General features: G+C 41.1%; 1 protein-coding gene across 2 annotated transcripts; it reads right to left on the reverse strand.

The window, feature by feature from the left end:
- Window positions 1-1,518: 1,518 nt before the first annotated feature.
- On the reverse strand, window positions 1,519-16,674 carry ACTA2 (actin alpha 2, smooth muscle). Of its 2 annotated transcripts, none has more exons than XM_038408299.2 (9): window positions 16,545-16,674; window positions 13,746-13,916; window positions 11,074-11,202; window positions 9,049-9,159; window positions 7,666-7,750; window positions 7,410-7,571; window positions 6,962-7,153; window positions 3,915-4,096; window positions 1,519-1,812 (listed from the first exon to the last, which is right to left on the reverse strand). In XM_038408299.2, exons 2-9 carry the CDS (start codon window positions 13,872-13,874, stop codon window positions 1,669-1,671), a joined length of 1,134 nt encoding a protein of 377 aa, XP_038264227.1. In that variant the 5' UTR covers window positions 13,875-13,916; window positions 16,545-16,674; the 3' UTR covers window positions 1,519-1,668. The 2 variants fall into 2 exon arrangements, with proteins under 2 accessions (XP_038264227.1, XP_043373904.1); XM_043517969.1 differs by having other exon boundaries at window positions 11,074-12,581; window positions 12,724-13,916; window positions 16,545-16,583.
- Between the last annotated feature and the right edge of the window lie 3,370 nt (window positions 16,675-20,044).

A 20,044-nucleotide genomic window follows, 5' to 3' on the forward strand; every position in this document is an offset into this window, starting at 1 on the left:
ACAGAGTTAAGACTGCCACGGTCTCCCAGCAACCGTGTAAAATAGACTAGCTATTAATCAGTGAGCCCCCTCCAAAAGCCCCCCACATTATTTAAAGGTCTTTATATCCCATGTGAGGGGAAATCAAGGCTGTGCTTGTCTATAGTGTCACACCTAACCACAAAGGGGGATTCCAGCATGGCCTGCCTTATGACAGAGCTCATTGTGCTAAGTGCTGTACAAACATAGTGACAGCCCCTGTCCCAGACAGGTTAGACCTAATAGCTGGAAGAGACTAACAAGTGGGTCAGGTGGGCGAGGGGGCATGCAGGTTAGCAAAAATAGAAAGTAATCTGGATCCATGAGAGAGAGCGAGTTAGTCACTCAGTGCATGCCACGGTTCTGTTTGGCTAATGATGATGGGCTTTGCAGAAAACAAAACAACAACAAAAAAGGCATGCCCCTTAAGGACCACGTGTTATGGAGTTATTGCTCCCAACTTCATTGTAAGGCCTAGTTATAGGTGCTCCCTGGCACTTGCTGAGAAATGTAGTCACCAATATCTGACAATCTCAGCATGTACGTTCCTGAGAAAAGGTTGAGGCAGTACCGTCTTTTATTGGACCAACTTGTGTTGGTGAGAGAGCCACGCTTTTGAGCTTACACAGAGGCCTGACCTGAAGACAAGCTCTGCGTAAGCTTGAAAGGCTCTCTCGTGCCCCAGCAGAAGGTGGTCCGATAAAAGCCAAACCTCACCCACCTTGTCTTACTAATAGTCTGAGATCGATACAGCTATAATACCACTGCATATGCACTTTCCTGACAGCGTCACTGACTCAGGCTTGAGAATCCTCAGGTCCAGTGAGAATAAAATTGGTAAACTTTCATTCCATTATCTAAAATAATGGTCAAAAATCAGCTGCAAATAAAATTCACCAAAAGGAAACCGAGAACTATCAATCATTTTAGCTGTTCAGATTGTGATCCCAAGGAAATGTTATGCGATTAACCTATATTGCTTGCTGTAGAGGTAGCCAAAAATCACAGCACTAAAATAATATTGCTGCAGTCAGTCCAGCCACCTAGTGACCTGGTTTGAATTGAAGCTCCAATTCACCCTGATTGCCACAGCTTAGACAATGCAGAAATAGGCTGCTGTGGAGGAGACAATACCTTGACAGTACCTTTCTGAGCAAGTCACCTGCTTTGACTGACACACGGGCACACCACTGATGCTAAAAGAATGGGTCAGTCCCACACAAAGCCTGTATGTATCAATCAATAATACTAACAGCTACAGTGTGGTGTGAGACCAGAAGCAGACTACAACTTGTGATGACACCAAATTGATGGCTCTACTTGGGGCTACTCAGCACCTCTGAAAATCAGGTCTTCTATTTAGGTGTCTAAATGTAAATAAGGTTGGGACAGGTACTTAAGTGTTTTCTGATATTACCACTGTTGAATGAAGATGAAACCAGTTCAGAAGCCTCCCAGAGAGCGCACACACACACCCTTTTGTAAAATAAAAGAGGTTACTAGATGCATATTTACTATTTATTCAAAAAATACATCATAACCAATTAAAGCCATTATTATGAAAGATTTTGGAATGAAATTATAAGGAAGTATTTATTCCTGAATACATTGACAGCAATGTGCTGAAAAATACATACACAGATAAGCAGATTAAAAGCATTTGCGGTGAACAATGGATGGGCCAGCTTCATCATATTCCTGTTTGCTGATCCACATCTGCTGGAAGGTGGACAGGGAGGCAAGAATCGAGCCACCAATCCAGACGGAGTACTTACGCTCAGGAGGAGCAATGATCTGTTAAAGAACAATACCACCTTGTGTTATGGGGTAAACATGTTTGGTGACAAACCGACTTAAGCAATGATACTTGATGTTAATGGAACCCCTCTGGAAAAGCTGCAGTGGCATCGCTCACATTTCATTAGGCCACTCACGTGTGAGCTACGGTCCAACATTTCATCATCAGTGTATAGTCTGAGCCACGCTGAGACTAAGAATTTGAGCACCCTCCCCGTCAAAGCAGTACCAGTGACTGCAAGTGAAGCAGGGGAAGCTACAACCCTTGAAACATTTAAAGCCAAACTGGCTAATGGATTGGAAAAATATATTAAGGGACAATCGTGCAAGTGCAGAGGGATGGACAGTGATTCTCACACTGTGGTTTGTGGAACCATTTCCTTCATGGCAGGGAGATTATGATATTTCAAGAGCCAAGGGATTGTGGTGACAGGAAAAGAACTTTTTTTTTTAGCAAGTGATTGGCAGAAAGAAAAGGTTGGAAAATGCCTGGAGTAGGGCACCAGAATGGGGGGAGGGGGGAAAAAGGAGGCCATGGCCCCATCACTTTTTATGTGCCTTAAGGGCAAGAGACAGGTGGGGGAGGGAGCGAAGGGCCTCAGGGAAGAGAGAGTGGGGCAGGGACCCAAGGGAAAGGGGAGGAGTGGGGTGGGGCCACAGTTGGGGCACCGGTGGCCCCACCCCACACTGCTAGAGCACTTCCGGCCCTCCTGAGTAGGGGCCTGATCAAATCCCAGGGAAAGCAATAGCTGTGTCTTTGAGTCTTTAGACTCCTGGCATCAATGGGAAACGTTAACTTTGAGTAAAATTTTCAAAAGTCCCTGAGAGTGGGATTCACAAGGTCACTACACCACCTAACTGTTAGGTGCCCTGCCACCATGGGAATTCACAACCCTGGCTTAGGCACCCAGGCTCCCTGTACAGTGCAGGGGGAGAGTCTGTCCCTTAACAAAGAGATTCATAGAATCCAGCAAGTGAAGAATGAACGGTTTAGGCTAGCCAGTGCAAAATGCTAGGGAACTGGGTGTTGCCTAAGCTCTGACCCTCAAAAGGGTTAGATACCTAACTCCACACAGAAAGGTGGCACCTCCCTCCAGTCAGGATTCTCAGCTTTGAATCCCCTCCTGGAGTCAGATGCCTGAGCCAGGCCAGCCCTTTCTTAAGTTAAACAGAGGAGGATAAAAAGCTGGTGCTTTCGCCCCTCCCCTCAATAGCCCTGTGGTTAGAGCACTCATATAGGGTGTGGAAGGCTTGGATTTAAATTACCTCTCTGTAGAGCAGGGGCTTACACCCGGCTGAGTGCTCTATCTACTGGTTTATTGAGTATGCTGGGTAGGTCTCAATCCCTCCTGTGGAAGCTGCCCCACTTTGTATAAAATACTTAAATATTCACTGGACGAGAGAGCAAGGTTGACTCGATAGTCTGGTGCTTAGGGCACTCACTGGGACGTGGGAGATACCAGCTCTAGCCCCTGCTCCACTTGGTATAAAATCCTTAAATAGTCATTGGGATGTCTTTAACAGGCAAGACAGAGAGACCCACCCCAGAACATCCCATCGCCCAGTGGTTAGGGCTCTCACCTGAGAGGTGGAAGACGTGGCTTCAAGTCCCTACTCTACATCAGGCAAGAGGATTTGAACCTAGATCTCTCACATCCCACAATAACCACCAGGTTATTGGGTTTAAAGGGCAGCTCCACATCCTCAGGCTGTGCTTTGGACAGAGCCCAATCTGGCATGTGACAGTCACTGGCCAGGCACACGGGAGGAGTAAGCTCCCACACAGAAAGGGCTGAAGTAACTTGCTCCATGCCGGGACCAAGGGAGGAACTGGGATTCAATCACAATTCATTCTCTGCTCTCCTTTTGAGGCAATGCAGTTACCTGCCACCCCTTACTCAGGGCAGATTATATAGTTACAGTCTAGCCCAGAGTAAGGTTCAGCTCATCATGAATCAGGGTGGCAAAACTGGCCTTTTGCTAGCAAGCAGGGTATGTACTGGTGATTACTTGAGAAAACATGCACATGAAAGAGTTGAACCCCACCACCCCACACACACATTTTTGCAAAAATCTGCCTACAAATACTTGTGCTGTACCTTGATTTTCATAGTACTGGGAGCCAGAGCAGTGATTTCCTTCTGCATCCGGTCAGCAATACCCGGGTACATCGTAGTACCACCAGACAGGACATTGTTTGCATAAAGGTCCTTTCTGATATCAATATCACACTTCATGATGCTGTTGTAAGTAGTTTCATGAATGCCAGCAGACTCCATGCCTGTGAAAAAAATAGCAGAAAGTTTAGAATAAGCAATAATTAAGTAAGTAGTCTTCAAACTATTAAGTAAAATGAATAGAAGCTGCTGTTTAGAAGGCACCAGTCTCCAAGGCTTGTGCAGAGTCATTCTGTGGCTGGCTAAACTCCTTAGAATATGTCTATGCTACAGCAGCACAGCTACGGCGTTACAGCTGTGGTGCCGTAGTGTAGACAACTCCCATGTCAACGGAAGGGGTTTTCCCATTGATGTAATTAATCCACCTTTTTGAGGTAGTAGCTCGGTCGACAGAAGAATTCTTCTGTCAAGCCAGCTGCATCTACAGTCAGGATTAGGTCAACCTACCTAGGTCACACAGGGTGTGAAAATTTTCACAGCCCTAAATGATGTAGCTAGGCTGATCTAATTTTTAGGTGTAGACCAGGCCATAAGCCAGAAGTTATTTGGGGCACAGATTGCTTGTATAATTGTTTCAAACAAGAAACCAAAAGGTCTGGAATGAAAGAGGAGTAGAGTCTCCATTAGAATTTTCCATCCAATTTCAAACGGACTATAAGAATTCCTTACAGCTTTACTGAAATCTTGGTTTTAGAAAAACTAATCAGCTCAGAGCTGGGCTAGCCTATGTATGTCCTAGGAACAGTAGGTGTGTAACACTATTATTGCTGGTTGGGAATCCTGCCCTCTCACAAGACCTATAGGTGATTCCATTTGATTTCGTGGCAGCCTATACTCAAGTCTGTTCATTAGCATGACATGATGGAACGCCTCTTTCCTAAGGCACAGACGCCAAACATACTCTGGTTTAGACAGCCAACGTACATAAGAATTAAAGTGTCATTTTCCTTTCATATATTAGCACATTGAAAGTACAATAGTGACACTATTGTTAAAGTGACACTTTAACAATAGTTAAAGAACACCTCTGGAGGAAATACAGCCTTCCTTGGCTATTTTTTAATATATATTATTTATATATATTATAATTTATTATATTTTATTTATTATATTTATTATTTATTATTTATATATATTATAATTTATATTACTTTGCTGTTTCTGTTCCCTGCTGAGTAATGAATAATTCTAAGCATCAGGTTTCCTGTGTGAATCTTCGTATTTACAAATTCAATACTCACCTTCCAAGAGTATTCTCCAATTTTGCTTAAAATCTGCTCTGTGCATGAATCTCTTGCCAATAAACTAATTGTCCTCTGGTAGTTATGGAAAGCAAACACAAAATGGGGCAAATCCAATCAAAGCAAATTTGATAATTCAATATTTATATTACGGTAGCATCTAGAGGCCATGATGAGGATCAGGACCCAGTGTGTAAGGTGCTGTAAAAATAGGTGTGAGAATATCCCTGCCCCTTAGAATTTACAATCTATGATGAGCAGCATATAAAGAATATAGAGATGTAATAATTTTCTGATCAGTGAGGGGAAGTTGTTGTATATTGGATTATAAGACTTTCCTGTATGAATGTACTGATCTACTTTAATAGGGGGCTGTGAGAAAAAGAAGCAGGGAAGCAACACAATATACTCAACTTACCATTTCCTAGCAAACACTTAGGGGGAAATTACAATACAATGGCCTACCTCCTGTCTCCAACCCAAAGTTACACACCAATTTTGCCAATGTGGGGGAACATATATATCAAAGCTCAATAAACAATTAAATAGCTTGCTCTCTGGGAAGGAGGGTATTCAAAAGAATGAACCACTTTTAAATGCGTTCTCCTTGAAGTAGAGGGGAGTGACATTTTTTTTGTGAGTTAAGGGAACAGACTATGTCATCCAGACCCTTTGGGCCTTAGGGGTCTATAGGAAGCTAAGACCAGGATCCCCATGTGGAAGATGGATAGACACCTGGTAAGCAAGACATTGATCAAGTCTGACTATTGCTGACAGACCTAGTTTCTCTTAAATGGTTTTGTTCTAAATAAATACTACTTTGCTTTAAGGAGGCTGATTGGTTACTAGGTACCACTGTCATTGCTCCTGGAGAGAACAGACTAGCAGGTGCTGAACATAAGTCACATCTGCTGAGATAATCACAGCTGATCACTGGGGAGCACAGCCCAGGGCCTGTTCTGAGAGTGGAAGAATCACATGATTCCACCCCAAGAGAGATTTAAACCTGAGACCTGAGCAGAGGGCATTTGGAAAGACCAGGAAGGGTCAGAAGAGCAGGTATTCACAGCTTCCATTTAATGGTCCAAGGATATAAATGGAAAACAGAAGTGAATTTTGAATTTCCAGTGGTATCTATGGTTTTATAGGAAGTGCACAGAGTCCCATGGAAGCAATGATCAATGAACAATGATCCTGACAAAGCAGAAATAAAATCTTCGGGCCAAGTTCTGAGCTGCTGTGGTGGGTAGGACTCCAGGGGTAGTTCACCCACTTAAGCCAGATCTGAATTAGACCCTTCGACGTTTTTTTTTAAAGCATTACTTTTGGCTCCTTAACATGCATCAGCTTTCACATTGTCTACTATTGGGCTGGGGAGTAACTTGTTGGTCCAAGACTATTAAAGCACAGTAGCTGACTGTACAATATATGAAACGATGCTGATCTCTATCTAGGAGAACAGAAATGAGTAGTTTTGGTTTTTATTTTGAAAATGTGTATTACTTAACTGATGAACTGTGACTTGACATTAAACTCCTTTTCATGAATGGTGCTGTTATAATATAGACCCACATTAACTGAAAATATATACTAGAACATATGCATCTATAGGCACCGTATGCTGTAATCTAAGTAAACAAATGTGGAGCAGGGTGTGGTTAGGAATTAAAGGAGCACAGGGATGAGCTATTAACATAATTTACCAAAAGAAGAAATCAATTGACTTACCAATGAAGGAAGGTTGGAATAGGGTCTCAGGGCAGCGGAAACGCTCATTACCTATGGTGATCACCTGCCCATCAGGCAGCTCATAGCTCTTCTCCAGAGAGGAGGAAGAAGCGGCAGTGGCCATCTCATTTTCAAAGTCCAGGGCCACATAACACAGCTTCTCCTTGATGTCACGGACAATTTCACGTTCAGCTGTTGGCAGGACTCAGACTTTAGAATGGGAGTTAAAGATTCGTGCATTTTAACAGATTGTCCATCACTTTACCCCACCAGCTCTTCCAAACAACTTGTGAAAACAAATTCTCGCTTAGTAATGCTGGGTGGGTATTTTATATTCTGCTCAATTTCTTTATGCTTCTGCTGCAGCTCTAAGAACAACCACTGATCTTTTAAGGCTATCAGGAATTTTACACATTAAGCAACTCTTCTAATTTACTATTGTCCTTACCAGTAGTCACAAAGGAATAGCCACGTTCAGTGAGAATTTTCATGAGGTAGTCGGTTAAGTCTCGGCCAGCCAGGTCCAGACGCATGATGGCATGGGGCAGGGCATAGCCTTCATAGATTGGCACATTGTGGGTGACACCATCACCAGAGTCTAGTACAATCCCTTTGAGAAAGCAGTACAGATGTCAGTTGACCTCAGATTCCCTTTTTTTTTAAACTTCACATTTTCCCTTCCCAAAGATCCCAAAGTCACATACCCGTGGTACGTCCAGAAGCATAGAGGGACAGAACAGCCTGAATAGCTACATACATGGCTGGTACATTGAAGGTCTCAAACATTATCTGAAATGTAACAATAGCAAATCATTGTAGCTATAAGCATTTTTTAAAATTACAAACAATAAGTAACTCATTTGAGAGAGGAAAAGGGGGGTTTAGTACAGATTATTTGCAAGCAGTGGAAGGGAGAAAATCAAGGGGTATTCTGTCTAAATTCTATATATGTAGGCTAAGGCATCAATTATTCTGGATTTGTTCACGTGTGCATTTTCTCTCACACACACACAAACACACACACAGCATCACTTATAGTATTTTGTTTTCATCAAATAGCTGAGATCAGAATTTTGAGTGGAAAAAAAACCCATTACTCTTTTTTAAAATAGCCTTTCATTTAAAAAAAAGGATTTAAAAGCTGAAATGTGGCAGCTTGTATAGGCTGGTTCAATGACCTAATAAAAAAAGTTTAAACTACAGAAACGGTAAATTTGACAACAAGACAGACAAGGTGGGTGAGGCAATGTCTTTTATTGGACCAATTTCTGTTGGTGAAAGAGACAAGCTTTTGAAAGCATTTGAAAAGCTTGTCTCTTTCACCAACAGAAGTTGGTCCAATAAAAGACATTGCCTCACCCACCTTGTCTCTCTGATATCTTGGGACCAACAATAGTACAACAACAATTTGACAACTGGAACCCTGCCCTCCCTTCCATAACTATTTTATTGTCATGAATATCAATGACATATGATGTACAATTGTTGTGAGTCTAACTGTAATGATCATATAAAAATGATACAGAATCCACAGAGATTGAAATGATTTCAGAGGAAGCTTCTCAATGCCATTACAGTGTCAGAAAGGGGGTTGGGTCCTGGTCCTTTCACCATATTATAGTTTTTGAAAAATATGGTTAGGAAATCTAACTTAACCAGGGCAAAGGATAGAAATTCAGAGCTCTGGCTGCTACTTTATATTCAATCCTAACGACAGTTTCTAAATTTGTACGACCTGTGGTACATATTAACCCAAAAGTGACTAGGTTTTACTGGCATTTTAGCACAGCAGATAATGAGTACAGTAATACCTTCACTCTGAATGCTCTTTCTCCTATAAGATTAAACATTATTTCATTAATTTAATTGACTTACTGGGGAGCTTTATATGATTGGTGATGTGGTGATCTCTGTTCATGTGATTCTCTAGGTATGAAAATTTATCCTTTGTTGCTTGTCTCTTAATTTACCTGGCACCTCCATCTGTCATTTGCTCTGCATAGAAGGGAAGCACTCTGGACTTTCTAAATAGCTAGTAATGACCATAATGTATTCAGTAATGACCATAATGTATAATGTACGCTTACCTGGGTCATTTTCTCTCTGTTGGCTTTTGGATTCAATGGAGCCTCAGTAAGCAGAGTAGGGTGCTCTTCAGGGGCAACACGCAGCTCATTGTAGAAAGAATGATGCCAGATCTGGAGACAATAAGAAAAGGCAAAATGAAGAAACATCAGCAACCAACAGTCCATAAGCATAGCAGTTACTTCCAGCCACATACCATGCCCCGCAGCTACAAGTGCTTCTAGCACCAGAAATTAGCCAACAATATCTGACATGCAGTTATCTCAGATGGACATGCCTGAATTCACAGTGGAAAGCTAAGTGATCAGCACCTGCAACCTACTTCAGGTTTTACCACTAACAATGTTTTGCTTATTGAAAATCAGTTTGGGGACTCCTAAGTTAATACAAAATAAATACATTGAGCTTCAAAAAGCAAATAAAGACCTTTATGTTGTTTTTGGTTTGGAGAAAAATGTACAGTGAAACAGCATTCACTGAAACAACCTGAATCACTGTTTGGTTTGGATTATTTTTTTTTTTCGCACTAGCCATCTGTCCATTTACAGAAGTGAAGAAAACCTCTCACTCCAGATGGAAAGGGAAAAGGTCCATGAAAATAGATTTACATGAGTAATGTAGAGATTGCAGTGTGACTCTTTGTAGGTGGAATGAATTATAATAAAAGTTGCATCCATACAGGCAATGATCAGTTTTTGTGTTTACACACTGTTCTTTGCTACAATAATTTTGTGACTCTTTCTAATGAGCAACATCAGTAAAATCGGACACACCTTAGGATCCAATGAATTTGGCCCTTCAGACCTGGGGCAGACTCCTCAAAAGTTCTATCAGCAAAGATTGGAGTTAAAATAGCCTTGCAAATAAATGCAGTTTCCCAATATTCCTCAATGTGTCTGTGGTGTTGGCCTCTATCTATAACATCTGCATGGATCTGTAATAGTGTTCAGTAGATAACAAGACTACTGAAAACTGTTTCCTAGATGGAAAAGACTAGATTTCATGGGTGAATATGTCCCATGCTTGTCTGTAGAATTTCTCTGAGGTCAGTTGTTTCCCTGGAATTTGTAACTAGCTCCACAAGCAATTTGCTTTTATTCCAAACAGATTCAGTTAACAGGATTTTTTTTTAAAAAAAATACTGTTATCTATTGCCTTCCCACTATTAACTTTCATTCTTCCCAAACACAAAATCTTGGGCCAAGTCAGCTACAGTGAGGGAGTTAACATTCCGATGAACAGTAACATCTTGTATATTGTTTCTTTGTATTGAATTTTATATATATATATATATAATTGTTTCCAAAGCATTGGTGGTCACAGATCAGTTTGCACTTTGGGCCTTTGGATTGGGGAAGTGTCACTATCTTGCTAAAGTGCTGATCCTTCTGCTGTTAAAGCCAATAGGAACACTTCTGTCTAGGCCCGAGCAAGTTTGTGATGTGATGTACTGCTTGCACAGTTCCAAACTGCTCTAGTTCTGTAGAACTACTTTAAATAGCTACATCATCAGCATCTTATAGATAAGTTTCAACAGTCTGTGGCAACAGACCTAGCTCTAGAGGCATTAAGTCTTGGATTTGAATGGTGGCTCTGCAACTGACTCTTTAGGACCCCAGTCCTGCTAAGCATATGCATAACATTGCTCACATTAGTCGTCCCACTGACTTCAAAGTCATGGGTGAGTTTAAATGCTCTGCAGGATTGGGACACATGTGGCCTTACTCAAGTCAACCTCTCTGATTCAGCTTCCCCGTCTACAAAAGGGATATAATATTCACATACCTTACAATAACTAGCCAGGTGTACATGTCACCTTGGAGAGTAAAATAATAACTAACACTGATTAGCTCTGGGGTGCTGAATATATGTTAATTATTACAGATCAGCTCCAATATTCAAAAATAAAATACAATACTACTGGATAGCATGACACTTCAACCTTCAAATTACTTTGTAATCTTTTGCTATTGCACCCAAGTAATTATGTCTAACTGGTGACATATGTAAACAAAATGTTTAAATACCTTCTCCATGTCATCCCAGTTTGTGATGATGCCATGTTCTATGGGGTATTTCAAAGTCAGGATACCTCTCTTGCTTTGAGCTTCATCCCCTACGTAGCTGTCTTTTTGACCCATACCCACCATCACGCCCTAATAAATTACATAAAGAATTTGACTATCTCAGTGAGAGGTGCTAAAAAGCAATCAGAATACTAACTGTGAAATAAACATATGCAATTTTATACACTGCTAGCAGGTTTACAAAACATTCATTGACTACTAATCTTGGGAGTATTATTTTTATCTTTAATGTAATTTAAAATCTTTTATACAAAAATGACATCATTAATTTACTTACAATATTATAAAGCTCTGGAGTTTGCGTTCTTATTATAATTAAGTATGTAGAGTAAGCAACACAAACCTAATATAAAAATCACCAATACAATGTAGAGAAATTAAAGATGGATTTTTAAATAATAATTTAATCCCTAAGTAGTATTCATGGAAGAAACTATCACTCAACCAAATACATCTCTGGAGGGAAAAAACTCTACATAGTGCCATTTAGTGGTAAATAATGAACACTACATTTTTCAAATTTACCAAAGGGCTATATTTGTCTGTATTTTCCAGAGTGGAAGAACAGCTATCACTAGCTATTAAAAATGTTGGCAATTTTGAAAATGTAAATACAGTTGGCTGCTTTTACTGTATTGTGTTCTTGTCAGAGCACGATAATTACATACTCCAACCCTTTGCTTCTCAGACTGATCCATCTTGGTGACTGATTACTTTGATCTTGTGATTTGTGATGTCTGTAGCTCCGTGAGACAGTCTGAGAGCTGATCCAGGATGTGGATGATTCTAAATAGCTGCATTCAATTTCATGCAAGCACTTATTTTCATTACGACTAATCTGTTTTTGAACAATGAATATAATCAGTACACTGGCTACAGAAAATGGCATTTGAATTACTATTTATTATTTGCAGTATGCTAGTGCCCAGAGGTCTCAAGAAGGATCTGGGCCCTGCTGTGGTAAGTAGAGGTATATAGGGTCCCTTTCACAAAGAGCTTAAAATGCCATACACTGTTTGCATGATCGCTATGCAGCCTCGATTTAAAAGCAAAAAGAAAATTAAAAAAACGAATCATCTGTAAACTCGCCCCAGGGGTGGGGAAGCCTCTGATGGCATAGCAGCATCCTCTTGCTCATGCTGTGGAAGTCTCAGGCACTTAGCTTCGGAGCTTCTCACCCATCCTCTCCATGATACAAAACACTTAAACCATTGCAAGGTACCCAAAAATACATGCAATGAATTCTCCAGTATAATAAGCATAAAAAGATTCAAAACAGGTAGTAGCTGCCAGTTTGTTTTACTCTAGCTAATTTGCCTCAGACACAGAACAGATGGAATTCAAATGCCATGCTGTTAGTTTCTTTCACAGTTACAAAAGGAGACCAGGAAGAGTGTGAACACTTTCAGCTATATGGTCAGATCATGGGCTACATTAGGGTAGCTTTACTCTCCTTACAGGAACGTATCCGATGAAGTGAGCTGTAGCTCACGAAAGCTTATGCTCAAATACATTTGTTAGTCTCTAAGGTGCCACAAGTACTCCTTTTCTTTTTGCGAATACAGACTAACACGGCTGCTACTCTGAAACCTCTCCTTACAGTGTTACTGTACTAGAATCTGATTCAAAGCCTCCTGAAATCAATGGGATCCTTGCGATTGTCTTCAGTGGGCTGAGGATCAGGTGCCTAAAACTAATTTTCACAGCCACTGGAGGATTCCCATTGCACAGGGATCCTAGATTGGAGCAGAGCCCCCAAAGATGATCCTAAGGACCCCAATCCCAGCAGCCAGCCCAGCAAGGTGTGATCTAGGTGCCTCAATACTACAGTAACTGCCTGCAACTTGCTCTAGCTTGTGCTGCTAAGGATGTGGCTCATAAGCTGTGTAAATTCTATAGCATTCATATGAAAAATGCCTTAGCACACATGATACAGCCTGTTCTATGTTATGTTGTAAAATACTTATCAGGAACTAACCACCCTTTCCCCCCACCCTCCAAGCTTATGAAATTCTTTCTGGCAAGTAAATAAAGCAGAACAAGGTTACTAGGAAAGCTGGGTGAAAAAAATCAGAAGTTTTTAAATTTCAATGAAAAAAACTGGCAACATTTTTTGGTCATTTTGTTTTAACTCCACCCCCACCCCCACCCCCACCCCTGGTTTTCAACCAGCTTTTAGAGTTGTCAACATTTGTACACACAGCTAATTTTTTTTAACCACTGGAAAGCAGAGAAGATGGTGGGCCCAGTGACAGGGTGATCCAGAGCCAAGGGAAAAAGAAAGGGATATTGAAAACTTTCAGGAAAAGGACTTCATCCACCAGACAACAGATCAGAGGTAATTCAGACATGTACACCTGCAGGGCCTGCCTGGTATTATTGTATCTGGAAATATTATACAAATTAATGATTTGCAGCTACAACACCTGGCTCTGTGGTCTCATCAGATCTCAAACTAAGCAGAACTAGGGTTGGCAAGTAGTTTCACGGAAGAACTGGGTGCTCAAGGAAATGGTGTTGATATTTAAGGAGGGGGGTCACTACTATCTCTAATACATTCTGTTTAACCCCCCCCCCCATGCTGTGCTTGAATAACTGAACTGATTATTCACCTGGTGCCTGGGACGACCCACAATGGAAGGAAAAACTGCTCTTGGAGCATCATCCCCAGCAAAGCCAGCCTTACAAAGTCCTGATCCATTGTCACAAACCAGGGCAGTGCTGTCCTCTTCCTCGCACATCTTCTATGTCAACGTCCTCAGGCCTTTCAGACAAAAACAGCCCTACAAAAACAACACACAGACAATGGAACAATTCTGCAGGCAAAATGCATGAAGTGGACCTGCCATGGTCAGGATAAGCATGACATCCAGTAGGAACAAGAACGTTATTAACAGACAGTGTAGGGATTCAAAAGAGAGTGTTAATCTCAGAGTGCAGGAGCCTCATATTCCACCTGCCCTGCTGAAAGGGGAGGTATTTAAAACAAAAACAAAACAACTTACAGGAATTCAATGTTATTCAATGGAATTCCCCCCTGAAGGACAGGAAGTCGGATCTGGGAGAGATGGAGTTTTAATGGCTTGAGGATGGTACATATATTTATATTTTAGTGTATACATTCAGTGCTGGACTGACAGCTCTAGAGATAAAAGGTACCGTGCAGGAAGGGGCAGTGCAAGTTTCCCAGTGCTACCCATCACCAGGCCAAACTCCTGCCCTAGATGAACACTTCTAAGGGTGAGAAGGTAGCTTGCCATGAGCTTCCTTGAGTTTGCCAACAATGTTGTCAGATAGGAACCATTATAATAGTGGCATTTTTGTTATGGATACTAGAAACTGCACTAAGATGAACACCTCATTTCATACACGCAATTGCTTGCTTGTTTAAAAAGAGACAGTGATTATTCTAATCAAACCCCTTTCCAAACAGTGTTCTAGTGCTTCAGCAAAGATGTCCTCCCTTGAAATTAAAGCTGGAAATCATAGACAGCATCTTCATTTAAAACAGCCACAAAACACATTGCAGCCTCATTCCAAAGATGTCTACAAGATCACTCTCTGCTACTATCCATGTTTATTTTGCCATGGTTCCCAGATGGATTAAATACCACTGAAATTAGTTCCTTTGCTAAAATGATGTTGTAAGGAAAGTGACACATAAAATGCTTTGAAGTATTTTGAATGAAATCAATGAGAAAAACAAGTACTGTGCAGAGCTGCAGAGACACATTTGTCAGCAGTTCATATTGTTAGGGAGAATCCTCTGAATAGCTCTGGACCTACTGTTTGGCTTGCAAAGGCCTACATGTGGAATTCAGTGTTTCAAAACTGTGTTGAGGGTTAAGTGAGACAGGGACAAGAAGACACAGTTGACTGTACACACTCATTAAGAAATTCTGAAACGGGGGTTTTAGAAATGTAGGAGAGGGTGGGAGTCAGATTGAAGTGATGCACTGCTGAGGTGAAGGGGAGTGTATGCTGGGTAGCCTCAACAGCAGAACAGACTAAAGAGTGAAAAATGGAAAATTCCTCCAAAATGCGATTTGTACTGCCACTGTGCAGAAAAGGAATCCAGGAGACATTGCCTAGTTCAGCTACTGTATGCTGCAGAGATGCTGGCTGCCAGCAGAAAAGTTGATACATAAATGCTAACTTGAAATGTTCTAGGTTTTATGTATTGGAGTAAAAAGGAGGAGTTTTACAGTTGTACACAATTATGCATTTCTTAGGGGCAAAAGCTATTTGTGTTTAAGCATTCACTTAATGGAGTAGGACTTATCTACCATGCATGAACAGCCCAGTTTGGAACAAATCATTTCCTAATTAGGAAATAGACTCTCAAAAGTCTGCTTTTGGAACAGAGTTCGAGGTCAGGGGGTTTGCTCAAACCAATGCAAACTAGTGCTGTGCCAAAAATCACTTGGGGGAAGGGAGAAGGAAATGCTACATTTCTGAGCTTAGGGGACTCTAAATGAAAACCATATTTAGTAATAAAGCACCAAAGTTGAAGAAATCAAAGCTGAATGATTTCAGACAGGACTCTCTGCTGCCAAACACTGATTTACAGCTCAGGACTGCCATGGAGTACAGCAGTAACATTCCACGGTAGGAATTATCACAACATTGTGGAATAAGGTAAACATGCACTATACATCTCAGATGATTAAAACATGGATTTAGTTGTTAGCCACCTTGTTGCTGCATGCTTTCTGTTCTGAGAGAGAGAAAATTGATCCCAGAACCTCCCCCCACAAGACTGATAAAAGATTCCAAACTCATAAGAAACATTCTATCTGTAATCCATTCCTTATATAGAATGCTTGCCGTTTTACACAATAGGTAGTTTTCTGTGTAAATAGACATCATCATCATATCATGCTAGCTACCAATATCACGATCTTTCACATATTTAGCACATTTAAAAGCATGCTCCCAATAACCTTTTCTAACCCAGCATGCCAATGTACAGTAAGTCTACAGCACTAAGACACATCTGTGAAAAACCGTAAACTGAATCCCATCCTATAGCTAGATCCAATGGGCCAATTTAATCTATTGAATCCAAAGCAGATATGCCAGGGGTGAATTTGGCCCAGTGTGTTTAAATAGGAACGCTCTCATAATTTCAATCATGTAAATATTTTAAATATACCTTTTAATATTATTTTACTGCTGATGTTACAGGTGAAATGACTTGGTAGAATTAAACTTTTTCCAAGACTGTAAAATATCTTAAATATAAAGGCAATAAAATATAAAATGATTGGAATGTTTATCAGTGCAATTTTAACATGAAATACATGACAAGCTACTGAAGAATAATACATCCTCCTGAACAGTTTCTGCTTTTTCTTTGCTAGTAAAAGTCCTCCTGAAATCTGTCAAACTGTTGGATCAGTGCCACTTACCCTGACAGTGCTTGGCTGGAGATAGTTGCTCTGGGACGGTACACTGTGAAGCTCAAAGCTGTTAGGTTATATAGCCTCTTGGCCTGTTCCCCTCCCACTAGCTTCCCAAACAAGGAGCAGAGACAAACTTCACTCCATCTCTCAGTCTAGCAGAACCATATAGGGACCTCAGAACAAAAACCTCTGATCTGGGTGGCCACGGGTCTTTTCCACTGCATTCCACTGCACTACTCCTGAAACAGGAGGAGAATTCAGCTGTGTAAGATAAACACAGCAAAACTTCATGATAACTGCTAAAATGCGCTGAGATATTGTGCCAGTGACAGAGAGCCTCATCTGCAAAATACAAAATAGCATAAAAAGCTATGGAGTAGAGACAGCAACCAGTTATAGAAAAGGGGTTTCTAGAGAATCCCTGCCTTCATGTTCACATTAGCTAAAGATTATTTGGCAAAAGCAATAAAAATGATTGTGGTAAACACACGAGTTGCTGAACTTTGTCACAAATGCTGTTGAAAGTGGCATATAAACAGATGACTCCAGTAGATCAATAGCACTAATGGGAATAGGAGTTCTGAAGGGCATTCTCATTTGGCTCTCTGGGGCACATAGTTATGTAGGGCACAGTAGAAATGCTTTAATTCTGTACTGGTTGTAAAGTTGGACTGTAAGAGACAAATGTTGGAGACAAACGTTGCTGATGGGCTGGAATTCTTTTTCTTCCCATAATTGAGTTTTAAATCACTGGAAATACCAGGCCCAATTTTTCCCTCATGTAACTCACTGGACAAATTTGGTTCATTAAATTTACATCTCAGACATGTTTTCTGATATAGTTTGCTGCATTATGAGCAGACAACTAACTCCACAGCTATTTTTAGTGATCAAAATGAGGGTTTCTACTTACATATTGAAAAGTTATTCCTAGGGAATGGCAGGATTTTACAGCTGTAGCCAGCTGTTCTCTACAGAGGCAGACTCTAGTAGAGAAGCTCTTTCATGGGATAACACTGTTTTGCCATTAGGCTTGTAGTAAAAAACAAAGACCAAAAACCATATTTTCTAACATTTGCATCACTGAACCATTATGAAAATCAAATTACCCCAGCCGTTCCAGATGAGATCACTGCTTTATGAGCCGGTTCTTACCTGGATGCATGTGGCTGTGTGCACACGCCCACAAAACGTTTGGTGTCTAATCCTATAGCCCTAATGCATGAAAACGCCCATAAGACTTGAATGGGAGTTTTCCCAGTGGAAAGATTTAAGGATTAGTAGGCATCCTTCGGTCTTGAGAGACCATGGGTATGTACCCCTGAGAGGTAAAGAATTTACTGTGTTGGTTTTATGGCAGCTTTGGATGTGGCTGAAGAGACTCACTTGAGAGGGACAATCTCTGTGGCATCTATCACATTTAAAGGTAATGTTTCAACCCTTTGGGCTTGGCCTTCTGCGAGCAATTTCTCCTCAGCTAAACTGGACGGCGTCCTCTCGTAACTCCGAAGACCTTTGTTAAGCTCTTGTTTCCAAAGGCTGTGGCCTTGAGTGTGATCTTCCCAGTTATCCACATCCGTGTCCATTTCTTCGAGGTCTTGCTTGCACACATCATTGAAAAGCAATTTTGGGCATCCTTTGGGTCTTTTTCCAGATGCCAATTCGCCATAGAGGATGTCCTTTGGGATGCACCCATCATTCATCCGGCACACATGCCCAAGCCAACAGAGGCGTCTCTGTTTGAGGAGTGTTTACATGTTGGGTATACTGGCATGCTTGAGCACCTCAGTGTTGGTGACTCTGTCCCTCCAGGAGATTCCAAAGATTTGATGAAGGCAACGCATATGAAATCTGTTGAGCCACTTTTCCTGATGAGAGTATAAGGTCCATGTCTCACTCTCATACAAAAGTGTGCTGATAACATGCACGATAAACACAAATCTTTGTGTGTTCTGTCAGTTTGTTGTTTTGCCGTACCTTTTTGCTCAGTCTAGACTTAAGTATTAGGCAAGTAGTATTGATAGTAGATGGAAAGAATTACGGATAGAGGACCAAAAGGAACTTTTAAGGAATTTAAAAGTTTTTCTTTTGAAGGTCAGAGAAAGAAACTGACAGAAATTATGGAGTATGGGCTACTATTTTTGTAATGATTTACATTTGCCCATCACAAGGGTGTCTGGGCATGTGATATAAAATTTTAAAAAAACAACAATGTGAACTTCCCACAACAGTCAGTGTAAATAGATTTTTCCTTGTATTGCTCCAGCTCATCACCATCGGAAAAATAAATCTTCCCCGGGAAAGAATAATAATCAAATAAATGGTTGACCAAAATGATGTATCATGTATGATTCTCTATAGATTAGTATGTTCAAACTAAAGGGCATGAGAATTTCACATCCCAGGACCTGCCCCTGAAGATAGCTGGGCCTGATTTTGATACAGACCAGTTTTACATCAGCGTAACTCCTTTTACATGCTGATTCACATTGCTCGAAATGAGAAGAGAATCAGGACCCACACCTCTAGTCCTCAACTATGCCCAACTAGGAACTGTCAGCCACAGCACCACAACTGATCTTAGCTGTGGCAATGGTATATAGAGAGAGGAAGGAAATTTTAAAGGTAACCAAGTCCCAGTGTATATATGTGGCTTTATCCATTGAATTGGATCAGGGAGCAGTAAAGTCAGTGCAATGCATGCAATGACAGATGTAACTTGTTTGTGCTGATCCTACCCACTAAGCAGGTGAGTCCCAATGCCACCTGATGCTTCCACGTGGTCTTCAAGACTAGTCACAATTGGAATGCACTGAAAGAGTCCAATCTGGAGGTGTCAGATATTAATGGCCGGGGGGAGTCCTGAACCAAAGAAAGGCTGTCACTCGTTAGGTAACAACAGATTTCAAAACATGTTGCAAGTTATCAGTGCTATCTGGGAATCCAAGATCAGACCAGGTCCCAGAGTAGCCAAAGGTAGTGAACTTCCTCGAATGAACATACTCTACCAATAAAAAGCAGTTTGAAATCCTTGCTAAATCCTCTAGTTGCTCTCATGGCCAATCAGTAACATGACTGTTGTATCCAGACTGAGGCTCAAACAGCTCACTCTCATTCACATCCCTGCTTCAGCTAGGTGCCAGGGAAGCAAGGAAATAACATCACTCTGGCTTGAGGAAGAGGAGACATAGTGTAGACCTTGGATATTTGTCCTTTTTGGGGATTTCACCTTGAATTGTTGTCCCAGGGACATTGGAGACACACTCTGAGCATGAGAGAAAAAGCAGCCTAGTCAAGTGGACTCTGTCTTCTTGGTGACTTAGTTTTTTTATTATCATTATTATTATGATTTGATGCCAGACAAGTAGGAGGCCCAAAATAGAACAGAGCAGAATAGAAAAGAAGAACGAGGCTATTGAGAATCAGAATCTAAAGACAGCATGTGAGGGGCCACATTTCTAAATCTGCCTCTAGAACGCCACATGAACTGTGTGTGTGCAAAGTGT

The sequence above is a fragment of the Dermochelys coriacea genome, chromosome 7 (genome assembly GCF_009764565.3).
Source record: "Dermochelys coriacea isolate rDerCor1 chromosome 7, rDerCor1.pri.v4, whole genome shotgun sequence".
Taxonomy (NCBI): Eukaryota; Metazoa; Chordata; order Testudines; family Dermochelyidae; genus Dermochelys; species Dermochelys coriacea.